Source organism: Mesoplodon bidens (assembly GCF_964165515.1).
Source record: "Mesoplodon bidens genome assembly, chromosome: 7".
NCBI classification, from domain to species: Eukaryota; Metazoa; Chordata; class Mammalia; order Artiodactyla; family Ziphiidae; genus Mesoplodon; species Mesoplodon bidens.
Genome location: NC_138164.1, coordinates 116,011,370 through 116,033,309, shown reverse-complemented (window position 1 = coordinate 116,033,309; position 21,940 = coordinate 116,011,370). Strand labels below are relative to the sequence as shown.

The following is a 21,940-nucleotide window of genomic DNA, read 5'->3' as shown; positions in this document are numbered from 1 at the left end:
TCCGCCCACCGATACCGGCCTGGTGCCCGGAGTGAGGCTCCAGGATGTGCGTGGGCCCAGCGGGGGGAGCTCCCTGACCAGGCAAACGGCCCCTGTGCCCACAGAGGATGGCAAGAGAACCTCAGTGAGGCTGGCTCCGAGCCATGGCAGAGAACAGCCCTGAGCCTCACTGACCCGCCCACAGCCCGTGCTGCGGACACCCCTCTCCCAACGTGGGGTGGCCCCCATCCAGCCTCAGGGCCTCCCCCTCCCCCAGGGGTGTCCTCCCAAAATGGAGCTCAGCTGCATCTTTCCTGTTCTCTTTCTATTCCTGTTTTGTTCCTGGGAACTTTGTCCCTTAAGTATCACTCAGATTTTGCAAGTAAGTAGGCTGTTGTCAGCGAAGTAGTTGTCACAAGGCCCAGAATCAGAGAAATGGTCAAACTGCATCAAACCACCTCAAAGGTGGGGCGGGGCTTCTGGAGGACAGAACTGATGGGGAGTGAGGAGGGTGGTGGGTCTGGGGGTCCAGGCTGGGGGATGGTCCCCTCTCAAGGGCCTCACTAGCTGTGGGGCACCTGACCCCCCAAATGGCACCCCATACTGTTTCCAGCCCGTACTCCTGCCGGCCCTGCGGCCCCACCCACTCTGCATCCTTGCTGTGTGGCAGACCTGCCTGGTGATGCCTAGCCAGGCACTGACCCCGGCACAACCCAGACCACCAGGGCGCCCGGCCCCTCCTGGCCCTTGGACCCCCCACCCCACGCCCTACCAGCCTCCCCTGTCCTCACTCCATGGAAGCCACCAGAACGCCGGGGACCGTTCCAGCAGAAGTAACAGAGTTAGCGGTTCACACACCAAAACCAAACTGTCCTCAGGCACCACAGCAAACAAGCAGGAAGTGAGCACAGTCCAGCCAAGCTGTGCCCCCAGCCCTGCCAGCGCCCTCTGCCCTCTGCCCGGGTCCCCGTTCGCACCTCTCCAGCTCTGCTAGGTGAAAGCTGCTGCTCGCCTCTGCTTGGTCATCCCTGCGCATCTCACGCGCAGACTTGCGGGCACCAGACCCTCACGCCCAGCCCCGACTCAGCTTCTCTCATGGCCCCCAAGCTGCCTTGGCAGCCCCGGCTCCACTGAGGTCCCACTGGGACACGCGGGGCCTGTTTCACCCGGGGCCAGCCCTGCCTGCTGCCATGTGCTGGCCTGCGCCTCCGTCAGGTTCCCAGGGCCCCTCCCCCCTCGCTGGTTTCCCTGTCATCCAAGCCTAGGCTGAGGAGCCTCCCAGGCACCCGGCATCCGGTCACCCAGCTGGCTCCATGTCCACAGACACCGAGCACGCTGTGGGCCCACAGCTGGCCCTGCCCCCTCACGCCCCAGCTCCTGCAGGCCGCCCCGCACCACAGCCCAGCGCCCATTCCTGGTGCCACGGCCTCCTTGCTCCCCTCCCGACCAGGCCTTTGAAGCCATGGAGACCGGCCTACAGTCCCACCCTTGGGACCACAGCCAGGGGTGTGGCGGGCAGCGTGGGGCTGAGGGCCTTGGGGAGACGGGCTGGCACAGGCAGGTGGGGGGGGCATCTGACCTACCATTCCAAGTGCCCGCCTGAAGCCCACGCTGGTAGAAGTGGGGTGTCCAGGTGGGCTGCCGCCAGCCAGCCTGGTTTCCGCTGGTGGGCCACGAGGCCAGACCTCCAGCCCCACCAGGAGCAGTAGGGTTCTCCCTTGGGACAGGTGCCGAGGGCCCAGCCAGGCCCTGACCCCGAGGACAGATACGTTTCCCTTAGGACCCTCCCCCAGTCACGTCCCACAGCCCCTGCACCCTGGGCTCACGCACAGCGTCTGATCAGCGGGTTCAGCAAGCAGCACCATCACAGGCGGATTCACCTGCTTGGGGCCAGCGGGCCCACCGAGGGGGCGAGGGCTGGGGGTCCACTGTCCTTCAACTCCTGGCAACCCAGGGCTTCTCCCACTACTCCCTCCTGGGAGCGTGGCCGTTCCCAGCGGGCAGTGGGCCTGTAGTGAACTGTAGTTCCAGTGACCACACAGCCCGCGGCACCACTGTGGGGCGCGGCCAGCCTCTCGGAGCGCCGGTCTCCGCCGTGGCGCGCCCACCCTTGCTGTGTGGTGCCCATCGGGCTCCCAGGCAGGTAGGCTGAGCCAGCACCTGCAGGGGGAGGCCGGGGCCCCTCTGCACGGCCCTGGGGTGACGCCCACCGGAGCGTTCAAGTGTCGGGGAGCCTGGGGCTGTCCCGGAGCCTCCAGACCCACAGTGATCTGCAGGCCGTGCAGCACTCCCTGCCAGCCTGCGGGGTGGGGACTGTGGGTCCCGCCGTCACCGGCCACCAGCGGGCAGCCAGCCAGGGCTGGGCCAGAGGGGCCTGCATCTTCAGGGCCCGTTGTCCCCCACCCCCCGGACTGCCCACCCCCGTCACTGATGAGGAGCCCGGGGTCCCAGGCCGCCCTGCCCCCGCCCAAGGCCGCAGCGCACACAGCACGGGAAATGGAAGAGTCTGTATTTTGCCTGTCACTCCCTCCGTCTCTTGCAAAAGCTCAGGCCGGCTCCAGGCCAGGCTTACAGCAGGTCGTAGAAGTAGTCCAGGCCCTGGCCCAGCTCCCAGATGGACAGCCCGACGCCCAGCTCCCTGGCCAGCTCCAGCCGCACCTGCAAGGACTGAAGCAGCGGGAGTGTTGGCCCTGCCCTGCCCGCCTGACCCCCCGTGGGCCACCTGCCGACCCCTGCCCACCACAGCCGAGCTGAGGGCCAGGGTTGCTGGGGAAGGGCTTGTGTCTGCTGCCCCCACGCCCAGCGTCAGGGTCCACGCGCACCTTCAGCGTCGGGTAGAAGACGACGTGCCTCCCACCGCGGCTTCTGCAAGACAGCACAACCCTCAGTCCGCCGGCCCGACTCCCACTCGCCTCTGCCCCTCCCCCCACCCCCCAGCCAAGGCCTCAGGTGCCCCTCCTCGGGCCAGGCCGGCCCTCAGGGGCAGAGGCCGAGCTCGAGGCCTGCATCACTTGGGGCCGCCCCCGGACACTCACTTCTTGTACTCGAAGAAGTGCTCTGCGGCCTGGCTGTCCCACACCATCTGGGGCCGGTGGTCCTTCAGCGTCTGGATGTACCTGGGGGAGGCTGGGCGTGGGTGCGGGGGCCCTCCCCTGCCCACCCGAGCACCTGGACGGGGTGGAGGTGGCCTCTGCCATCACGGAAGGGGTGAGGCCACCCGAGGGCAGCAGGATGCGGGGTGTCATCCCATCCCGATGGTCTGCGGAGCGCCTGCAGCACACCGGGTCAGGTGGGAGGGCCACGCGTGTGGCCCAGACATGAAGACAAGACAGGAAGCAGGACCGCGGGACGGGGTCTGGAACACTCGGGTCAGGGTCAGGGCCAGGGCCGCGGCGGCCGGGTCCTCACTGGAGGTAGGGGGAGGACAGAGACCCCGAGAGGCTGCTGAGATGTGAGCAGAGGCCGTGGCCGTGCTTCAAAGCTCATGCCGCACCCTGAGCTGGCGGCCCTGCGTGCGGGTGGAGCGCGGGCCCCGCGCTGTGGGCGCCGCGCGTGCTGGGCCGGTGGTGCGGGCAGGCGCTCCCGGGGTCAGCCTGGGGTGCCGCAGTTGCGGGGGAGGTTTGGGGCCAGCCGCAGGCCTGAGGATGAACGAGAACGGGGGCGGCCTCGGCACCCCCCACCACGTCCCCCCACCTCGGGAACAACAGTCCACGGCAGTGGCTTCCGGGCCCTTTCAGAGGCCAAGTTGTCCTCAGCCTGCCTCCTTGCTGTGGACACAGCTGCCCCAAGCCCATGGGAGGCCCCGCCTCACTGCCAGGAGCAGGGGTTGAGAACCCCTCCCCACCCAACAGAGGACACACAGAGGACAGGCCGGTACCCAAGGTGCCGCATGGCCAAGACAACTGGGGTCTCCAGCTCACCCCGTGTCTTCTGGCACGCAGCCGATGCCCAGACAGGCCGGAGACCTGCAGCCTGGGCCCAGGGAGGGGGCTGCGATGCTCCAGGCTGCACCTTGCACATCGGCAGCGGGCCGGGGCTGGACAGAGCAGTGGGAAATGAGGTGGTGGCCGTCCAGGGGACGCCTGGATTTGCTCCCACGGGGCCTGGGCCAGGAACAGCCACGACCCCCATCAACCAGCTCGAAGCGTCCAAAATTATTGCGTTCTACTTAATTAGCGCAACGCTCTTGGGATGCTTGATGTCATCTGCAGCTTTTGATCCAACGTCAGCTACGTGGCTGAGACAAATGTGGGATGTGCGGGGATGGGATGTGTGGGGAAGGGTGAGGCATCCTGACCCAGCCTGTCCCTGAGCCCCCCCGAGTCTCAGGGCAGATGCTGGCGGGCAGGTGGCTCTGGGCCCTCACGTCTGGGGAGCTCTGGCTGTGCACTCCTCCTCCGGGGCTTCCCCTCAAAATCTGCTACCTGCTGGAGGTGGTGAGGCTGCGGGGCCGGCTGAGGCTGGGGTCTCTGTCGGGGTTCAGCCAGACCCCTGAGAGCACCTGGTCCCTCCCCTCTGAAGGCCGAGGCTTGGCGGTGCCAGGGCTGGGGCCACACAGGCCCTCACACCCGCCTGGGTGCAGCCCCGGGGACGCGGAGCAGCAGAGTGGGGTGTGAACCCCACGCCCCCACTCAGGCAGCCCTGGGACCAGGTGCCACCCGTCGCCCCTAGGCAGAGTGAGACCCCGGCGCAGGACGGCCACACAGGGAGAGCTTCCCTGAGCCTCTGTGCCCTTGGCCTCTGGTGGCCTGGCCCAAGAAGAGACCTCTGAGCAGGGGCAGGGGGTCTGCCAGACATGGCCCACCCTTGGGGACCCGTCTGGCCGTGTTCTGCTGGGGCTGGCTCTCCTTGAGGTCCCTGGGAGGCAGGGGCAGGAGAGGCCACGCGGGGTGGGGCTGTAGGTCCCAAAGATGCAGGAGTATGGGTGCCCACTTGGCTTGAGAGCACTCACGGGGCTAGCCGGGCACCCTGGCCACCAGGGCAGTGGGAGGGCCTCCCAGAATGGGGGCTCGGCAGCCGTGGGGACCCACGGATCAGCACCCAGAACTGCACGTGGGGTGACATGAGCCTGCAGGCAGGGGAGCCCTGGGCCCTCCCGGGGTGTTTCACAGCCGCCCAGACTCCTCAAAGTTGGGGAGTGACGAGGCCACGCACACAGGAGCCTGGCCGTGGTCATGATGGGGTCTGCGTGTCACCCAGGGAAGGCCAACAGAGGCTGGGGGGGGGTCAGTGGAGAACCCAGAATGTGCACAAACAGCCTGCCCTCCGCCCCCTGCGGGCCTGGCTGATGGAGGCCAGAAGGCCAACCCCCGGCCTGACAGAGCTGGCCTCCCGCCCCTGCCTCGGGGTCCTGGCTCCGTGTGCGGGAGCAGATGGTGAGGCCGCTAATCCCCCACTGCCTGAGGGGACCGGGGACACCTGCCACAGAAGGCCAGGGTCTCAGCGCTGGAGTGGCTGAGACGGGAGAGCAGATAATCCTGGGCCAGGCTGGCCTGGGCTTCTGTCAGCGGAAGAGATGGAGAGACTCCGGCCGCCATGGGGCTCACCTGCCCCTCACACCTGGCCTGTCATCTGCTCAGGGAACAGAGGCTGTTGTAGTGAGTTCCGGGGTGGAGACCGGCTGAGGGGCGCATCCTGGTGAGCTGTGTTTCTGGGGGGCCGGACCTGGGTGAACACGCTCACCCCCTGCAGAGGCAGCCCTCCCCTCTCCCACGGAACAGCATCCATCTGCAGGCGGCCTCACTAAGCCTGCCCATCTGGTTCCCCAGATCCGAACTATCTGGCCCTGGGAGGGGGAGGGCTGCTGACCAGCCCTGGGAGAGGCCTCTCCCCACGACCCCCAGAGCCCCAAGGCCCTGAGCCCAGGGGTCAACCCTGCCCTGCACGCCAGGGAAGGGCTGGAAGAAATCAGGCTGTGGACAAGGGAGGTCAAGTGCAACCCCAGGGGCCAGCTGGGGGCCCCATCCCCTGACCAAGGCTTGCCCAGGGTGCGGGCAGCAGGCGGCAGATGGCCGGCCAGGGCCCTGGGAGGGAGGAGGAAGCGGTGGGGTGGGGGCACTCGGGCAAGGAAAACTGAACAGAAGAAAACAGAGGCCAAAAAAATAAAATGAGTGTCAGCGGATGGGGGGACAAATAGACTGGCCTAACACATGAGTACGCATGGGCCCGGAAGAAGAGGAGAGAAAGGGAAGGACAAGAAAAATACTAGAAAAAATAGACTATAACCTTCCCAAATATGATGAAAAGGATAAATGCACAAATCTAAAAAACTCAACGAAAACCAGGTGGAAAAAATGTAAAGAAGCCTACGTGGAGGCGCCTGGCAATCACAGCGCAGTGGTGCTTGGTGGTGATACGTGTGGAGAAACTAGGTGACGAGTGTCTCGTGGGACAGAATGCACCGGAAGATGGCAAAGCAACACCGTCAAGGTCCTGGAACAAGCTGGCAACCCAGAACCCCACATCCAGCACAAACATCTCCCCCAAACCCGGCAAGATAAAACGGAAGAGGATTCAACACTGGTATAAATGCATAGCAAGCAACACAAAGGGCGTCCTTCAGGCTGAAGGAGAGGAGGCCGGGGGGCCGCATGCTGCTCGGGCCAGATGGGGGCCACACCCCCGCCGACCCAGGGGAAGAGAGGGCACTGGGACAGCACCCTGCAGGCACCTGGTACGTGGTCAGACCCTGCCAGGCCTCCTCCTCGCCGCACCCCCCCACTTCTGGGAGATGCACACCTCCTGACACGAGGGCACCGTGGCAGACGGCACAGGAAGCCACCTGGCACGGGGCAGCCGCCGGCTCACCTGGCCCCGATGACAGGCTCGCGGATGTCCTTGGAGGCTGAGTAGTCCATGCCGTAGAAGTTGAGTCCCAGCAGGATCTTGCTCCGCCACTTGGACTTGGGGTCCAGGACCTGGACGCAGGCTCGCACCCAGGACAGCGGTGCGCTGGGGCCGGCCCTGCAGGGCCAAGGAGAAGTGCGTTCAGCGGCAGACAGAGGCCTCAGGGCGCCCCAGGTTGGGGTGGGGCCCACACACAGAGTGGGAAGGACGGCAGCAGGCAGGCGGGCCCCTGCAGTCAGCCGAGAGGCTCAGGTGAAGGCCCGAGATGGACAGAGGCTGCAGCATGATGCCCCCGGCCACAGGAGCACCTTCTCCTGGGCAGCGAGGCGGGCCCAGCACCGCAGCCACCATGTGGTGGCCAGGATCACACAGGCGTGGATGGACACCCCGGGATGGCATTCCCATGGGGGTGCCCGCTGCCCGGTGTCACGTGACCCCCAAAAGGAGAAGGTCGCCCAATGCAAGGCCCATTGCGGGCTTTGGGAAGAAGAGACCTGGCCCTTCATGTGCCTGGAACCGAGAGCTGACAAAGCGTGGCCCTGAGCAGGCTCGTGGGAAGCTGGACCTCGCCTGAGCATCCAGGCCCCTGGTCGGGGGAGCATCTCTGTGCCAAGCCAGAGCGCACGGGGCCCCGGGGTGCCCCCACTCACTGCTGCGCTGTGGAGTAGTCATAGGTCATGAGGCTGAAGCCATCCAGCACGGGGGCCAGCTGCTCAAGCTCCTTGTGCGTGAACATGCCCAGCTTGTTGGTCCTGCAGTGAGACGGCGTGGTCACCACACCCAGCTCGCACAGCCCCTCCAGCCCCGCCCCAGCTGACACCTGGGCTCAGCAGAGGGCACGGCAAGCCGGCTGTGCGGGCTCCCAGCTCACGCCCCTTCCTCCTCCATGTCAGGAGACACCACAGGTCACTTTCCCTGGAGAGTGACCCAGCGCTCGGTTACAGGGGATGGCCCGCAGCTGGGTCTTGACGGGCAGTGCCTGCTGCTGGAGGTCCGGCAGAGACCCGGCTCCCCTCCTGCCCAGTGCACTGGAGACCGCGATTAGCCCAGCTCCGGGAGGGCCCATCCCCTACGTGGGCACAGGTGCCCCAGGCCAGCCCCGCTTCATCTCAGCTGCGAGCACGGTGCCATGAGCAGAGCGCCCTCCCTCCCAAGGCCTCAGGCCTGGGACAGGCGGGAGCCCAGGTGGCCTGTCTGCTGGACACACCTGGTCCGCTAGCCCACCCGCTCTGCCTGCAGCAGCCCCTAGGACTGCAGCCTTGTCCCAGGGTGGCAGGGCCCTCTGCTCACCCCAACAATGTGAGCAGAGAGAATCCCTCTTCTCAGCCAGCACCTCCAATCCCTGGGCAGGGGCAGGGGCAGCCCACTGTGTGGACCTCAGCCATGGTCACCGGTTCCACGGGGTCCAGGCAGCCCTGAGATAACCCATCTGAAGGCTGCCCCACTCCAGCTGAGCAAAGCCTGCCCCGGCCGCCACCTCTGGAGGGAGCAGCCAGGAGGCCAGGCCCAGGCCCCCCAGAGACACGAGGCACCCGTGGGGCCTGAGCACCAGCAGCACCAGCCAGCGACCCCAGGACCCCAAAGCCCGCCCCTGAGTGGGATGAAGCAACACTCAGTGACGGGCACCTGCCGTGGCAGGGAGCTCGGGGACACACCTGGGGAGCAGATGCTTCACCGGGTGGTGACAGCCATGCTCCCTGTGGCCACACTCCAGACCGGCCCTCTAAAGTCAGCTAGAAGACGCCAGGCTGGCAGACGGCGTTTTCCTCCCAGCTCAGCCCCAGAGATAGAGACGGGCCTGTGTGAGGAGGGCCTGGGGCACCCCAGGAAGAGCGGATGCCATCAGCTCCAGGAAGATGTTTCCACAATTCAAAAGCTCACCTGTCCCCACGTGGACGTTCGCTCAGGAACCCATGGACACCCAGCCCTACCGTTTCTGGATTCAGTGGCTCACAAGGGGAGGCAGGGTCGCGAGCTGAGCAGTGCAGTGGCCCAGCAGGGAGTATGCCCCCGTGTCTCATGTCCTGGTCACTGCAGCACCGGGGCCTTCCAGGAGACATTCCCTGCTCAACTGGGAGAGGGGATCCCACCCCCAGGGGTCCTGAAAGCGCTGGTACCAGGTGTGAAGGGGAGGCCGGCGAGGGGCAGGGGGCAACGAACTCTGGGCGGGGGGGCACCAGGAGGCCTGTTGCCCTGCTGGCCTCACTCACCCCGTAAGAAGAAACCCTTCTGCTCAAACCCAATCAGCACAGCAAACAGCCTCACTTTCACTGGCCGACTATTTCTTAGACAAACACTCTCAACAACGGCCACGGGGGTCACGGAGGATGCTTCCCAAGCCCCCCCTCCTCCCAGTCACACTGTTCCAGGAAGTCCGCTGCTCAGGGAGGAGACTGGTGCAGGTTCCCATCCCGCGTGACTCCCCGAGCGGCCGCCTTCGCTGGTTTCAGCTGCAGCCCCGTCAGAGGCAGGCGCTGCTCTGTGTGGCCTGCGCCCACCATGCCGGGGGCCGCTGCTCCTGCCGACATCAAGTGCACGTCCCAAAGGGCTGCAGGGGCCGCCCTGGCCCACCAGCCCCTCTGCTTCCCAAGGCTCTGACCACCTCATGGCCTCTGGCCACACCTCATGTCTGGGCGCCCGGGGCTGCCAGGTGCTTCTCACTGAGTCACTACCCGTCTGACTGCAGGCACCCCTCCCCTCCAGAAGGCCGGCCTGCCCCACGGGATCCTTCCCCCCGAGACCCTGAAGCTGCCAGAGGTGGTGCTGGGGCAGCGCCCGCGTCTCCTCGGGGCATCGCAAGATGAGGTGGCCCTGGTAGACGTCGTGTGGCCTGGCCTCCCCTCTCCACATGGCCACGGACAATGGACATGGTGTGGCCTCTAGACCAGCGGTCCTCAACCCCCGGTCCTCAGACCGCCACTGGTCCGCGGCCTGTCAGGATCGGGCCACACAGCAGGAGGCGAGCAGTGGGCAAGCGAGCGGAGCTTCATCCGCCGCTCCCCGTCGCTCCCACTACCGCCTGAGCCACCCCCCACCCCCTGCCCGTGCAAAAACTGTCTTCCACAAAACCGGTCCCTGGTGCCAAGAAGGTTGGGGATCGCTGCTCTAGACAGTTTCCCCCCAGACACGAGGAGGCTCGCCCAGAGAAGGACCCCCACCCATCCCCTTCCTGACTGGGGAGACGGCCTGCCCGAAACCACGGGAAACCACGGGGGTGGCTGCAGCACCCGTCAAGGTGGGCACCTGCCCGTGAGGATGCGAGCTCACCGCAGGGCAGGTCCTGGGAAGGAAGCCAGCCCTCCACGCCTGAGGCCAGTACTTTCCTGAGGGTTCTGGGAGTGCTGGATCCTCAGAAGATACAGCCTGAGAAGCCGGGGCGGGAACTAACTCAGAGCCCCCTCCAGAGCGAGGACGGCCCAGGGCTCTCATTAAACCAGCTGACTGGTGCTGGAACGTCAACGGGGGCCGAGGCGCGACCTCGGGAGCAGGGCTCAAGGTCAGGATGGCGGCTGTGCCAGCAGCCCCTGGAGGGAGGCCCCAGACCAAGGCGCACAGCAGCAAAGGCACGCCGGCCCTGGTGCCACACACACAGCCCCTCCGGGGGCGGCTGTTCCTGTGGGGGGCAGCGCAGCCTTTGTGAGGCGACTGATGCTGCAGAAAACCCCAGAAAGACTGTTGACGGCTCCCTGGCTCCTCTGCTGGGGCTGCTGTCCAGAAGCATGGCAAAACAGAAGTCAACGATGAGACAAACTCCGAGGCCGCCAGAGCCTCTGGAGAGAGCAGGGCTTGCTCGCCAGCCGCGGGGGTGCAGCCCAGGCCTGTGCCCCCCCAAACACACCCCTGGCTGCCAGCAGGGGCAGGCCAGACTGGGCCACAGCTCAGTGGCAGTGCCCAGGACCCATGCCTCCAGCCCTGGCCACAGTCTCCTCTCTCCGGTCACCTCCTCGGCTGCCAGGTGGAGGGCACTTCCTCCCCTGGTCACCGCAGGGTGAGAGAGCGGCCCTGGCTCACACCATCTACTTCCTGCCTAGGGGACAGGAGCTCAGGCCGGACTCCTGGGCAGAGAGGGCACCAGGCGGAAAGCTGCTCCCCACCCTGTCCCAAGCCCTCCCGCCCTTCCAGGCCAAGCCCAGAGACCAGCCCCTCCATGGGCGTCCAGCCCAGTCACTCCCCTCAACACACACACACACTCTCCAGCACGTGGGCTGGGAGTCTGCTCTCTACACCCGTCAGAAGCTGCGAGGCCCGAGGCTCTGGGGAGTGGAAGGGTGTCAGCAGGGAGGGGCTGCAAGCAAGGCCCCCGGGGTCCCACCCCCGGCCAGGCAACCAACCTCTCCCCAGCCGAGCCTGAAGGGCTGCCCCAGCTTCCGAGGAGCTTGTCTCTGCCGACGGCCCCTGACCACAAAGGGCAACCGGGGCTCCACCGGCCACAGCACCCCACCCCGAACCATCACAGAAACCAGGAGACCCCGGAAACGGGTGCCCACATTTGCAGCCGAGCCCACAGGCTCTGTGTCTGCCACCCCCGGCTCTTCCAGAACGGGGCCCCCCATCCTAGGAGGACTGGTGGCCCCTGCTGCCGCCGGCCTATCACACGCGTGTGTTGCACACAGGAGCACACACGAGGCTGAGGGCCCTGGAAAGGTGGGGAGAAGAGTCGCGAGGGAGGCTGAGGCCCTTGGGCTTGGGTGGGACCACCACCCAGGCCTCTGGTGACGCGTGGGGGCTCCGGGGGCGCGAGCGCCAAGCAAAGGGTGGGCAGCCAACCTGGGAGCAGCAGGTGCCTGCTGTGGTGGCCGTGGCCTTGGCCTCAGAGCGCCCGCAGGCTCCTCTGTGTGGGGCTATCAGCCTGTGAGCATCAGGGTCGCCAGATAGCTCGGGTCCCAGAGCTGCCCACCTGCTTCTGTTAACTGGCCCGCGCTGCAGAGCGAACCGACGGCCAGGGGTGACAAGATGCATGGAGAGCGGTCCTTCCAGAGCAGTGCACTGAGGCCCAGGCTGCCCTGGGAGCCAGCGGAGACCAGGCAGAGCGCAGGCAGCAGCCCTGGGCCTCTGTGCGCCATCGACCCGCCACTTGGCTCCGGGCTGCCCTCCGTCCTCACTTTGTGATCTGGCCTCCTCCGCGCCCAGCACAGGCTGGGCGTGGGAGTCAGGCCACCTGACTTGGCACTCGGGCCCCGCACCTCCCTGTCCCGGGGGTTCTGGAAGAGCTGCCTCACCGGGCTCTGTGTCCCGGTGTGTGCAGGGCTGGGGGTGGCTGTGAGATGGGGCTGGGAGGTCAGGGCCCCCTCGTCACAAGGCCTCATCAGTGGAGCCGCCCCCAGGTCCTCATCTCAAGGCAGGACATGAGCAGCTGGGCTCAGCGGCGGGAGCCCTGACCTCCTGGGGCCTAAAGGGGCACAGGCCCTGCACCGCGGTGCCCGGGGCCTCGCCAGGGACCAACGGGAGCGCGGAGCAAGTCTAAACAACACGGTTTCAAGTGCTCAGGTGTAAGGATGCAGCCTTGACCCGTTGACGCATGAGGGCATGCTGAGGCCACCGAGGTGTCCGTATGTGCTGATGAGGATCCCCGTCGACACATGCGGTGGCCAGTATGTACCTGGACGGGGCTGGGCACTGACCAGGAAGGGCCTCCCCTGGCCAAGCAAGCATGGCACTTACCCAGGGGCGACAGCGGGCGGGATGACCAAGAAGGCTAGCAGCCGGGCCTGGTGCAGTGCCTCGGCCACGTGGGTGAGCAGGTGAATGAGGCCCCTGCAAAGAAACAGGACAGGTCAGGAGCAGCTGGGCCAAGACCCCCGCTGTGGGCAGACGCCCCTCACAGCCACGTTCTGCCTTGGAGGTACGGGCTCCAGGGTGGATGCACCAAGGGGCCTGGCAGACACCGCGGGGATCGCCCTCCACCTAACTGCCTGCCCAGCCTCCGTCCTTCCTCACACTCAAGGCCCCTCCCTCCCCACAAGAGCAGGGTGGAGAGCAGAGGAGGGTCGGTGTGGCGCCCCATCACCTCTGGACCCTCCCAGATACACAGCCGGGCAGGGAGGAAGGACCCATGTGGACTTGGCATGCTGGCCTGCTGGTGGCCAGGTCAGCCTGGGCCACGAAACGCCTCAGGCCGTGCTGAGGGCCCTGCTGCACCCGGGAGGTGCCTTGAGATGAGGACTTGGGGGCGGCTCCACTGAGGAGGCCTTGTGACGAGGGGGCCCTGACCTCCCAGCCCAGGGCAGCGGGCCGCCAGGCAGGGGGCAGAGGAGGCAGCAGCGTCACGGGGTCGCCTGGACCCTAGGCGCGTGGGAGGTGGCGGTGGCTCAGAGCTGGCGGGCAGCATGTCCGGCGGGGCAGTGGCTCTGGCACAGCCTGGGAGCACTCGTCAGGACACCCCAGTCCCGGAGACCACCGTCACCGTGCCTGAGAGGCTGTGGGGCCAGTGACCAACCTGGGTCCTTTGTGCAGCCCCTCAGGAGCCACCTCCGTCTGGAGAACGGGCAGCAGGTGCCCCCCACCACCGCCCAACGACCAAGTGCAGGAAGGTCAGAGGGGCTGCCCCAGCCCGCAGCCCCAGAACAAGTCTGCAAAAAGCAAGGGGGGTGGGGCAAGCACAGCTGCCGGTCATCCTGCCAAGGCTGCCATGGGGCCTGGTGTGCACTGACCACTGGACTGTGGCAGCCTCTCAGAGCCTCCCAGGTGGCCCCTGCTCAGTGGGAGCAATCCCGGGCCAAGGTCACTCCGCTCTGGCTTTGACTGTAGGTGGTCAGGGGCGCCCTCGGGGGAGCACACGGGCTGGAAGGGGCTGGCACCTCCCTGAGGCCAGAAGCTGTCAGCACCTGTCACTGTTGGGTGCCTTCCTGGCTTCTGGGACCACCCAGGGGATTCCCCCTCTGTGAGAAGGGGGAGGTGGCCTCATGGCCTGGGGGAAGCACCTGATCAGCGGGGACCGGGGCGGTCTGCTGGGACAGAGTCCCTGGGGCTTCCCCTCGGCTGCCCGCCCGCCCGCCCGCCCGCCCGCTCGCTGGGTGTGAACGCAGGAGACGGGCCTCCCGCCAGGGCCGGGCAGCCCCACACACTCCTCCCCAGCAGGCTTTCACGGAAGGGCCCGGGGGACCTGCAGCCCAGGGTGGCACGTGGACAAGGGGTCACTGCCTCGCATCGCACCAAACAGGCCTTTCCAGGGTGACCTGGCACTTTGGGTAGGAAACAGAAGCCTGAAGAGGGTGACAGGTGGGCACAGGACCGTGGACGTCCCTGTCATGCCCGCCATGGCCAGGCCTGTCCTCGGAAGCAGCTCCCAGGCAGCAGTGTCCAAAGCCATTGACCAGGCTGGCCAGCCTCCACCCTCCTCCGGGCCCCCTGCCCCCCACCCGCCAGGAGCCCCCGGGGTATGGAGGCGCTCCGGCACCCCCTTGCCCAGCTGCATCCCCTTCTCAGAAGGTGCCATAAGGTCTCCTCAGCAGGGTCACCACCCAGCAAGGACGGAGGCAGAGCCGGGGGGGTGGGGGGATCGTCTCTCGGCCAAAAGCCAGGGCCCCCGACGTGCAGGTGCTGCGTCGGCTCCCGACAGACGTGGGTATCCTCCATGCTCTCAACCTGGCTGTCTCCACCCATCCTCCTCCTGAGCTCCAGCCTTGGGGCCCTCCCAGGGCAGAAGTGGACAGAGAGGGAGCCTTTCAGAGGCACCCACTGGGGCAGGGGTCTGAGCACCGAGAAGCAGGCACTGTGGCTGGGGGCCTGGGCCCAGGCCACCGCCGTTCCCAAGGCCAATAGTGGAGTCTCCCTACCCCCACCCAGGCAGAGAGCCCCCGGCACGCCTGGCTCCAGGCGCAACTTCCTCTGGGCCTTGGGTAGGAGGCCTGTCCCCCCGCACAGACCCCTCGACAATGCACCTCCCCCTGCATTGAGAGGCAGGGGACCCCATGGACGCTGTCTTCAAGCAGGCAGAGCGCCGCCTGCAGCTGCGGGAGGGTAGAAGAGGAGCCCTGCCCAGGGCTCCCCCCAGGGTCTGGCACACGTGGAGAGGTGGGGGCTCAGGTGCAGGAAAGGAAACGGACAGCCAGTTCCGGAACCGGCTGCAGCCTGTCCTGCCCCAGCACCAGCCGCTGGGCGGCACCTAGCATGCAGGCCGTCCCGGGCGGAACTCAGTCTCTCCTCTGCCACCTGTGGGGCTGACCCCATGGCCCTGACAGAACCAGGGGCAGCGGCTCCTGCAGGGGACCTGCCCCCGTCCCACCCTGTCAGGTCACTGGCCGTGAGCCTCATGCGCAGGGTGGATGCTGCTTCGAGGGGACCATGCGGCACCCTCCCAGGCCGGCTGATGCAGAGCCTGTGGGCCTAGGCGGCAGATCCCTTTCCCAGAGGACTCTGTGGCCACCTGCTCCAAGGGCCCCGGCCCTGCACGGCCGCCTCTTCTCAAAGTCCCCTGGAGGATCCACCAGGCCAACCATGTAGGCGTCTCAGCTGGCCACCTGCCCGCAGCTGCTCCCGGGCCTCTTGGAGCCACTGTCCGACTTTCTCGGGGTGCCATCCCCACCCCCAGGGGCAGACTGTGGGAAGCAGGCCCTCCTCCCACACGAGGTCCCCCCACGTCCTTCCTCCAGCCTCTTCCTGACACCTGGGGGCCCACACGCCGCCCACAGCCCACTCACGTGTGCTTCTGGATCAGCAGCTGGTTCCAGACCTCCACCACCAGGCCGTCAAAGTGCTGGCTCTGAGAGGAACAGGGGCTGGTGAGGAGGGTCCCAGGAGGAAGGGGTGGGAGGGAGGCGCAGAGCCAACCCCGCTTCCTCCCGCCCAACCAGGCCTCAGCCCGAGGGCCAAGCTGCAGGCCTGGAAGCCCCTCTCTGAAGGAGGCGGCGTGGGGGTCCCCAAAGGAGCCAGTAGCAGAGGAGCTGGGGCTCTCGTGCGCCCCGTCCACTGGTGTGCCTCCCCCAAACCTGACCCCAGGGTCCTGAAGGGTTCTCCCCTCCCTGCAGCCCAGCACCAGCTACCAGGAGAGGTCCCCTCCCGGGAGTGTAGCCGGCAGCTGGGCACTGCCCAAGGGAAGCCCCTGCCCCTGAGACGCATGGTGGCCAGAGGGAGCCCAAGGCAGCCGGTGGTGGCTGCGCAGGCACCGGGCGTCACCTTGGCCACCTGGACGACGGTCCTGCTGAGCTCCTCTATTTCGTCCTCGCTGTCCAGGACATTCTGAAAGTCCTCGTACGTCCAGTCCTCGAACCGGAGCCGAGGCACTGGGGACAGACCCGCAGAGACTGTGACCCTCTGTGCCGGCCCTGCCCACAGGCTGGCCCTTGGCTTCCAGAGCAGAGTGACCATAGCCAGGCACCCAGTGAGGTCATCCCAGTGCAAGGTGGCTGGGCGAGGGCGGGGCACCAGGGGGCGCTGGGGAAGGACGGAGATGCGCACCCTCTCCTCCCGACACACCAGGCCCCCGAGTGCCCGGATGCTGGCCCGTCCGCCACCTCCCGCCTGCCTCCAGCTGGACCAGCCTCCGCCGGCTCCCCGTTGGCCCAGCTGCAGGTCCCCTCCCAGCCCCGCGCCCCCGTTCCTCCTGCTCAACTGTGACGTGCCCCTAGACCCCCAAGCCTCCCTCCCCAACCCCACTGCACTTTGCAATGGGTCCCTCCCTCGCCAGCCATGAGCTCCAGGACGGGCAGGGCAGGGCGAGCGTCACCCTTGGGCGCAGCCCCCAGGGCCCTCGATAAACACTCGTGGGTGAATGAAGCGATGGGAGGGCAAGACCACAGGTGAAGGCGGGCTGGCCTTGGTGGACTGAGCTGGGTGGGCGGGAGGGCCACAGGGCTCTGGCTGGACTGAGGGCTGTGAGTGCTGGGCTGGGGCGGCCTCATTTCTGAGCTGTTGGGAGAGTGACCGACGCGCTAGGCAGCATAGCCTGGGTTACCAGGCAGGCGTGAAGACCCTGGGGCCACTCACCCACCCACAGGGAGCTCCAGGACCTCCACCCGTGGTGTATGGCCTAAGGGCCCACAACCCTGACCCTGCAGGCCCACTGGACTCACCCACACGTAGGCCCTTGGCCTGCTTCCTGACTGCCCGCATCCACCCTGTGGGACGTGGAGAAGCCAGTCAATGTGGGGACACAGCCCCCTGCCCACATGAAGACTTGACCTACCCGCCAGGAGGAGAACAAAGGCAGAGGGGCAGGGGAGAGTCTGTGGGCCCTGCACTGCCCCTCCTCCCCCTGCAGGACGGTCAGGGCCAGGGGCAAGTGGCTGCTCCAGGGGCGATGACTCCAAGGCACCTGGGACCATCTCTCAGAGCTGAGGGGCATCCAGAGGCCAGGCACTGATGCTGCCTGGCCGTGTCCTCCAACACACTGCCCTCCCAGCTCTGGAAACCCCACCACCAGCTAACACCTCCTCTCTCTGAACCCAAAAGGGAGGACATCTGGGCAAACACAGGTGCAAAACACGGCTGTCAGGATAGCCAGGCTTCGCCCCCTCCTGGACACAGTCTTGGACGCCTCCTCCCTGGACACTGTCTACAAACCCCCAAGGGCAACAGGGACGCGGGTCGATGCCAGGTAGTCATCACGCTGGCACACACTCACACCCTCCCAGACCCCTGGGGCGAGCGCAGACGAGCAGCGGGGCGAGCACCTTGGTCCACGTCGTCAAGGCCCGTGACCTCAAACATCTCGCGGCCGTGCCTCTTCAGCTGCAGCCACACAGGCGCGATGTGGGTGAACTTGCCCCCGAAGATCTTGGCGACATCGTAGCCGTGTCTGTTCCACTGGCACAGGACGGAGAATGGGTGAGCCTGCTTGCAGCTGGGGCAGAGGGCCTGAGAGCCACGTTGGGATGGGGGCACTGCAAAGCTGCCCGCGCCATGGGGAACGGGACGCTTGGCACGATCCCGGCCACTTCTCTGGGAGGCATGGCTCCCGCCACACCCCCCTGGCGGCAGCGGCCAGGGGAGGTGAGAACGCAGACAGACCCGAGCAGCCACCTTGCCCTTGGGACCTCCCTGCCCATCCCAGGGCCTGGCTTACTGGCGTGACATAGCCCAGGATGTCCCCAGCAAAGTGCCTTTTGTGGGCCTTCGCTGAGCAGTAGCTGCGATGCTCGAGAACCACATCCTCGGCTCTGAGGTCTGTCACCACCAGACCCCGCTCGTGGACGGGCTTGCCTGAAAACTGAGTCTGAAACAGAAGGAACAGGGAGGAAGCTGTGAGGGTTCGGCCCCAGGAAGAAGCCCAGGGACAGCAGCGGTCCTCTTGCTCAGCAGGGGTGTGTCCCAGGATCTACACGGAGCTGCTGAGCAGGGGACCGCAGGGAAAGGCCTGCCCTGAGGGGCTGCCAGTCCCCGAAGACTCGCTCTGCCTCCCCAGGGCTGCCGCAGAAAAAAGGCACAAAGACACAGCCAAACCGGCGTGGCTCTTGCCTGATTCGCTCAGTGAAGCAGTGAAGAGGGCAGGGGTCGAAAGAAACAGAAGGCAGGGTGAGGGCGGAAACGTGGCACGTCACAGGTCAGCCCAGCGGGGGCAGGCGCACCCTCGGGCCCCAGCACCAGAAGCTGCTCCCGCCGAGGCCAGCCAGCCAGAGCCCTGGGGCAGCACAGCACAGGCTGCCCAGAGGCCAAGCTCTCGGCTCACAGCCCCAGCGGGCAAGGAGGCGCGATGGCTCAGCCCTTTGGCCCATCTCCAGACTGCCCTTACCTTCTCCAGCAGCGTCTTCGAGGCAGCCTTTTTGGCATCTGACTTTGACAGGGTGGCGTGAACAGAGCCGCAGGCCAGGGCAAGCCAGAGTGTGCCGAGGAGCACCCGCATGGTGGGCGTGTCACAGCAGGGTCCAACCTTGGGGTCCAGGGGGCTGCAGAGAGAGCAGAGCCCATGGAGACCCCCAGCAGGAAGGGTGTCCCCTCTGCCTATTGCAGCAATGGTCCGAACAGTGCCTGGGGCCTCCCAGCACTAAGCTGGGCACTGAGCAAGCCCCAATGGCCAGAGTCCAGCTGTCAGCACCGCTGGGCCCTGGCATCCCTCAGACACCCAGGAAGGGCCTTCCTTGCTGCAGGCCGGTGAGCCCTGCCCCACTGGCTCGTGGCTGCCCTAACCACAGCCAGCCAACTAGGAAAAGACTGGCTCTCCACCCTCAAACCCCAAAATATTCTGGCTACGAGCTACTGGCTGAAGTGTAAAGTAACAGAGCCATGGAAAGGACTAGAAAAAAATATGGGTGCCTGTGTACGTAAACTCAGGGACAGGGGCTGGAGGGGGAAGGCTTTTCCACCTAAATCAGCAACAGTAAAGGTTATGATAAGAAACATCAATAGAGTTTACTATGTAAAAACGTGAGGCTTTCACTTAGGAAACAAAAAGCAAATTTATTTATTTGCTTTAAAAAATATATTTATTTATTTAGGCTGTGCACGGTCTTAGTTGCAGCACGCGGGATCTTCGTCGTGGCATGTGGGACCTTTTAGCTGCAGCATGCGGACTTCTTAGTTGAGGCATGTGGGATCTAGTTCCCTGACCAGCCATCGAACCCGGGCCGCGGCATAGGGAGCACGGAGTCTTACCCACTGGACCACCGGGGAAGTCCCAACGAAAAGCAAATTTAAAGAAATGATATGCAAAACAAGAAAACACTTGGAACATACTTGACAATGAATTTCTATTCCTTATCTACACACAACACGCAAAGAACCCTTACAAACTGAAAATAAGACACTCTAATAAAAAATGCCCACTATAAAATACAGAAAAGACGTGAAAAGGTGTTAACACACAGAGACACCCCATAATACAGACACCCCCCCATAACACACAGACCCCACCCCCACCATCACCAGCAACCAAAGGAACGGGCGCTGAGATAAGACAGTGAGCTGTGCATTTTGTCCCCCCCCCCCCGCCCCCAGGCACTGGCAAGGACTGAGAGCATGATGTGACCTGAGGACCCGGGGCAGCATCACTCTCAGAGCCGTTCCTGAGGATCCAAGTTGATCAGACCTTTTCGGGTGACAACCTGGTCACAAATATTATACTTTCCAACACGTGTTTCTTTTTCAAAAATCCCACTTTGGGGGACATCCCGCTTACGTCGAAAATGCTCGAAGATGCTCACTGCAGCGGTGTTCAATACCCTGCGCTCCCAGATGCCAGAACACAGAGGGCACCACGGTGCTCATGACCCCCTAGTACAAACGTCACAAAGTGCACACGCACAGTAGGGTCCTGTTTATTTATTTATTATAAATTTATTTATTTATTTATTTATGGCTGCGTTGGGTCTTCGTTGCTGTGCGCAGGCTTTCTCTAGTTGCGGCAACTGGGGGTTGCTCTTTGTCGCGATGCGTGGGTTTCTCATTGCGGTGGCTTCTCTTGTTGCGGAGCACGGGCTCTAGGCGCACAGGCTTCAGTAGTTGTGGCATGCAGGCTCAGTAGTTGTGGCTCGTGGGCTTCAGTAGTTGTGGCACGCGGGCTCAGTAGCTGTGGTGCACGGGCCCAGCTGCTCTGCAGCATGTGGGATCTTCCCGGACCAGGGCTCGAAACCGTGTTCCCTGCGTTGGCACGCGGATTCTTAACCACTGTGCCACCAGGGAAGCCCTCCACTTCATTCTTAAGATACTGGTTTTAATCCATCAAACCTGTCTCTGCTCAGTGACATGCAATTTGAGAAATGCTGACCACCGTGCCCTGAGCGACCATCACCAACACCTGGCAGGACCCCGAGCCGAATGTCCCGTGAACAGAATACTGCCGTCCCCACAGCGCGGGTAAAGTCCGTCACAGATTCTTGCCTGTGAGCACAAACTTTGGAGCTAGCTGTGCTCCTGCGGGGAGGGCCGAGTGCACTTGGAAGTGAAGGGGGCGTAAGAGCAGGAAGACCCCAGCCCCGGAGGACGTTAACCTCGGGTTCTGTCCACACTGTGGGCCACCGTCTTGTTCCCTCAGCGGAGGAAGCCCGAGGCAGCCTGCCATGCGCAGGGGGAGCGGAGGATACTAGCGGGTCGAGGTCAAGAAGGAGCCAGCCCGGCGCGGCCCATCGCGCCCCGGGTCCCGGCCCCACGCCGGCCAAGCCACGTGCTGCCGCTCGCGCCCGCAAGCTCCCGCCCCGCGTCCTTCATCCACACCCGCTCTCAGACGCACTCACTCACACCCGCTCTCACATCCCCTTTCGTCCACACCCGCTGTCACACCCACTCACACACCGCCTCTCATCCACACCTGCTCTCGCACCCACTCTCGTCCACACCCGCTGTCACACCCACTCTCACACTCCCTCACACCCGCCCACACCACTCCCTCTCGTCCACACCGCTGTCACACCCGTTCTCCCTCGTGCCGCGCCTCCTGCTCTCACACGCACCCCCCGCGCGCTCGCTCCGCGGAGGGGAACGGAGGCCGTAGGAGGCGGGGAAGCACACGCCGGAACGCGGGACGCGGACGCCAACCTGCCCAGCCGCCGCCGCGGCGCTCACCTTCATATCCCGGAGACCGGACGCTCGCGAACCCCGTCGGAAGTCCCGCCTCAGAAAGCCCGCACGCCGCCGCCGCCGCGCCACGCCAGCTTCCGGGCCGCCGCCACGCAAGGCACGCTGGGGGCGGGGCCGAATGGGAGGGTGGGGGCGAGCCGAGGGGAGGAGCCTGGGACAGGGAGGGCGGGGCCAGGGCAGAGGGGCGGGGTGGGGGCGGAGCGAGGTCGAGGGGCGGAAACGGGGCGGGGCGGAGCCTGGTGGACAGGGCGGGGCTGATGATGTGGGCGGAGGAGGCTAAGGGGCGGGGTGGACCGGGCTGGGCAGGGCGGGGAAGCGGGCGGAGAGGAGGGGACCCGCCCGGGGCGGGTGGGGTCCAGACTTGGGCGATGGGAGGGCCGAGAGACGGTCTCGCGTGCCGACCCCGGCCTTCCGCGGGCCCCGGACTCTCCCGGGAACCTAACGCCCTCGCTCGACAGGTGGCGCAGTGGTCTGGGTTCGGGGGAGCGCGCTGTCCCCTCGCCCCGGCAGCGCACGCTCGGTGGAGGGCTGGGCTCCCGGTGCGACGTCCGCGTTCCGACCACGTGGGTGACCACCAGGGCGCGCCGTGGGTTCCAGGGCCGCAGGTGCCGCGCAGGTTCGACATCCGGAATTCCACGTTCTCTCTTGAACGCGGGAATCGCCTCTC

General features: G+C 65.6%; 1 protein-coding gene across 2 annotated transcripts; it reads right to left on the bottom strand.

The window, feature by feature from the left end:
- Positions 1-2,471: 2,471 nt before the first annotated feature.
- Positions 2,472-21,359, bottom strand: CHID1 (chitinase domain containing 1). Of its 2 annotated transcripts, XM_081241236.1 has the most exons (13): positions 21,259-21,359; positions 18,494-18,647; positions 17,828-17,977; positions 17,436-17,568; positions 16,836-16,880; positions 15,940-16,046; positions 15,465-15,526; positions 12,487-12,579; positions 7,476-7,577; positions 6,787-6,942; positions 3,015-3,095; positions 2,802-2,844; positions 2,472-2,646 (listed from the first exon to the last, which is right to left on the bottom strand). In XM_081241236.1, the coding sequence occupies exons 2-13, from the start codon at positions 18,602-18,604 to the stop codon at positions 2,548-2,550; spliced, it is 1,182 nt and encodes a 393-aa protein (XP_081097362.1). In that variant the 5' UTR covers positions 18,605-18,647; positions 21,259-21,359; the 3' UTR covers positions 2,472-2,547. The 2 variants fall into 2 exon arrangements, with proteins under 2 accessions (XP_081097362.1, XP_081097363.1); XM_081241237.1 differs by lacking the exons at positions 2,472-2,646; positions 2,802-2,844; positions 3,015-3,095 and adding an exon at positions 6,240-6,421.
- Positions 21,360-21,940: the final 581 nt, after the last annotated feature.

What these genes read in the sequence shown, in the direction of transcription:
- CHID1 (XM_081241236.1), bottom strand. Translation starts at nt 18,604, where the DNA reads ATGCGGGTGCTCCTCGGCACACTCTGGCTTGCCCTGGCCTGCGGCTCT. An exon ending in GGCCAAGGGCCTACGTGTGG is followed by an intron (nt 16,047 to 16,835) that starts GTGAGTCCAGTG and finishes GTCTGTCCCCAG; the next exon opens with TGCCTCGGCTCCGGTTCGAG. An exon ending in CACTTCTTCGAGTACAAGAA is followed by an intron (nt 2,845 to 3,014) that starts GTGAGTGTCCGG and finishes GCTGTCTTGCAG; the next exon opens with AAGCCGCGGTGGGAGGCACG.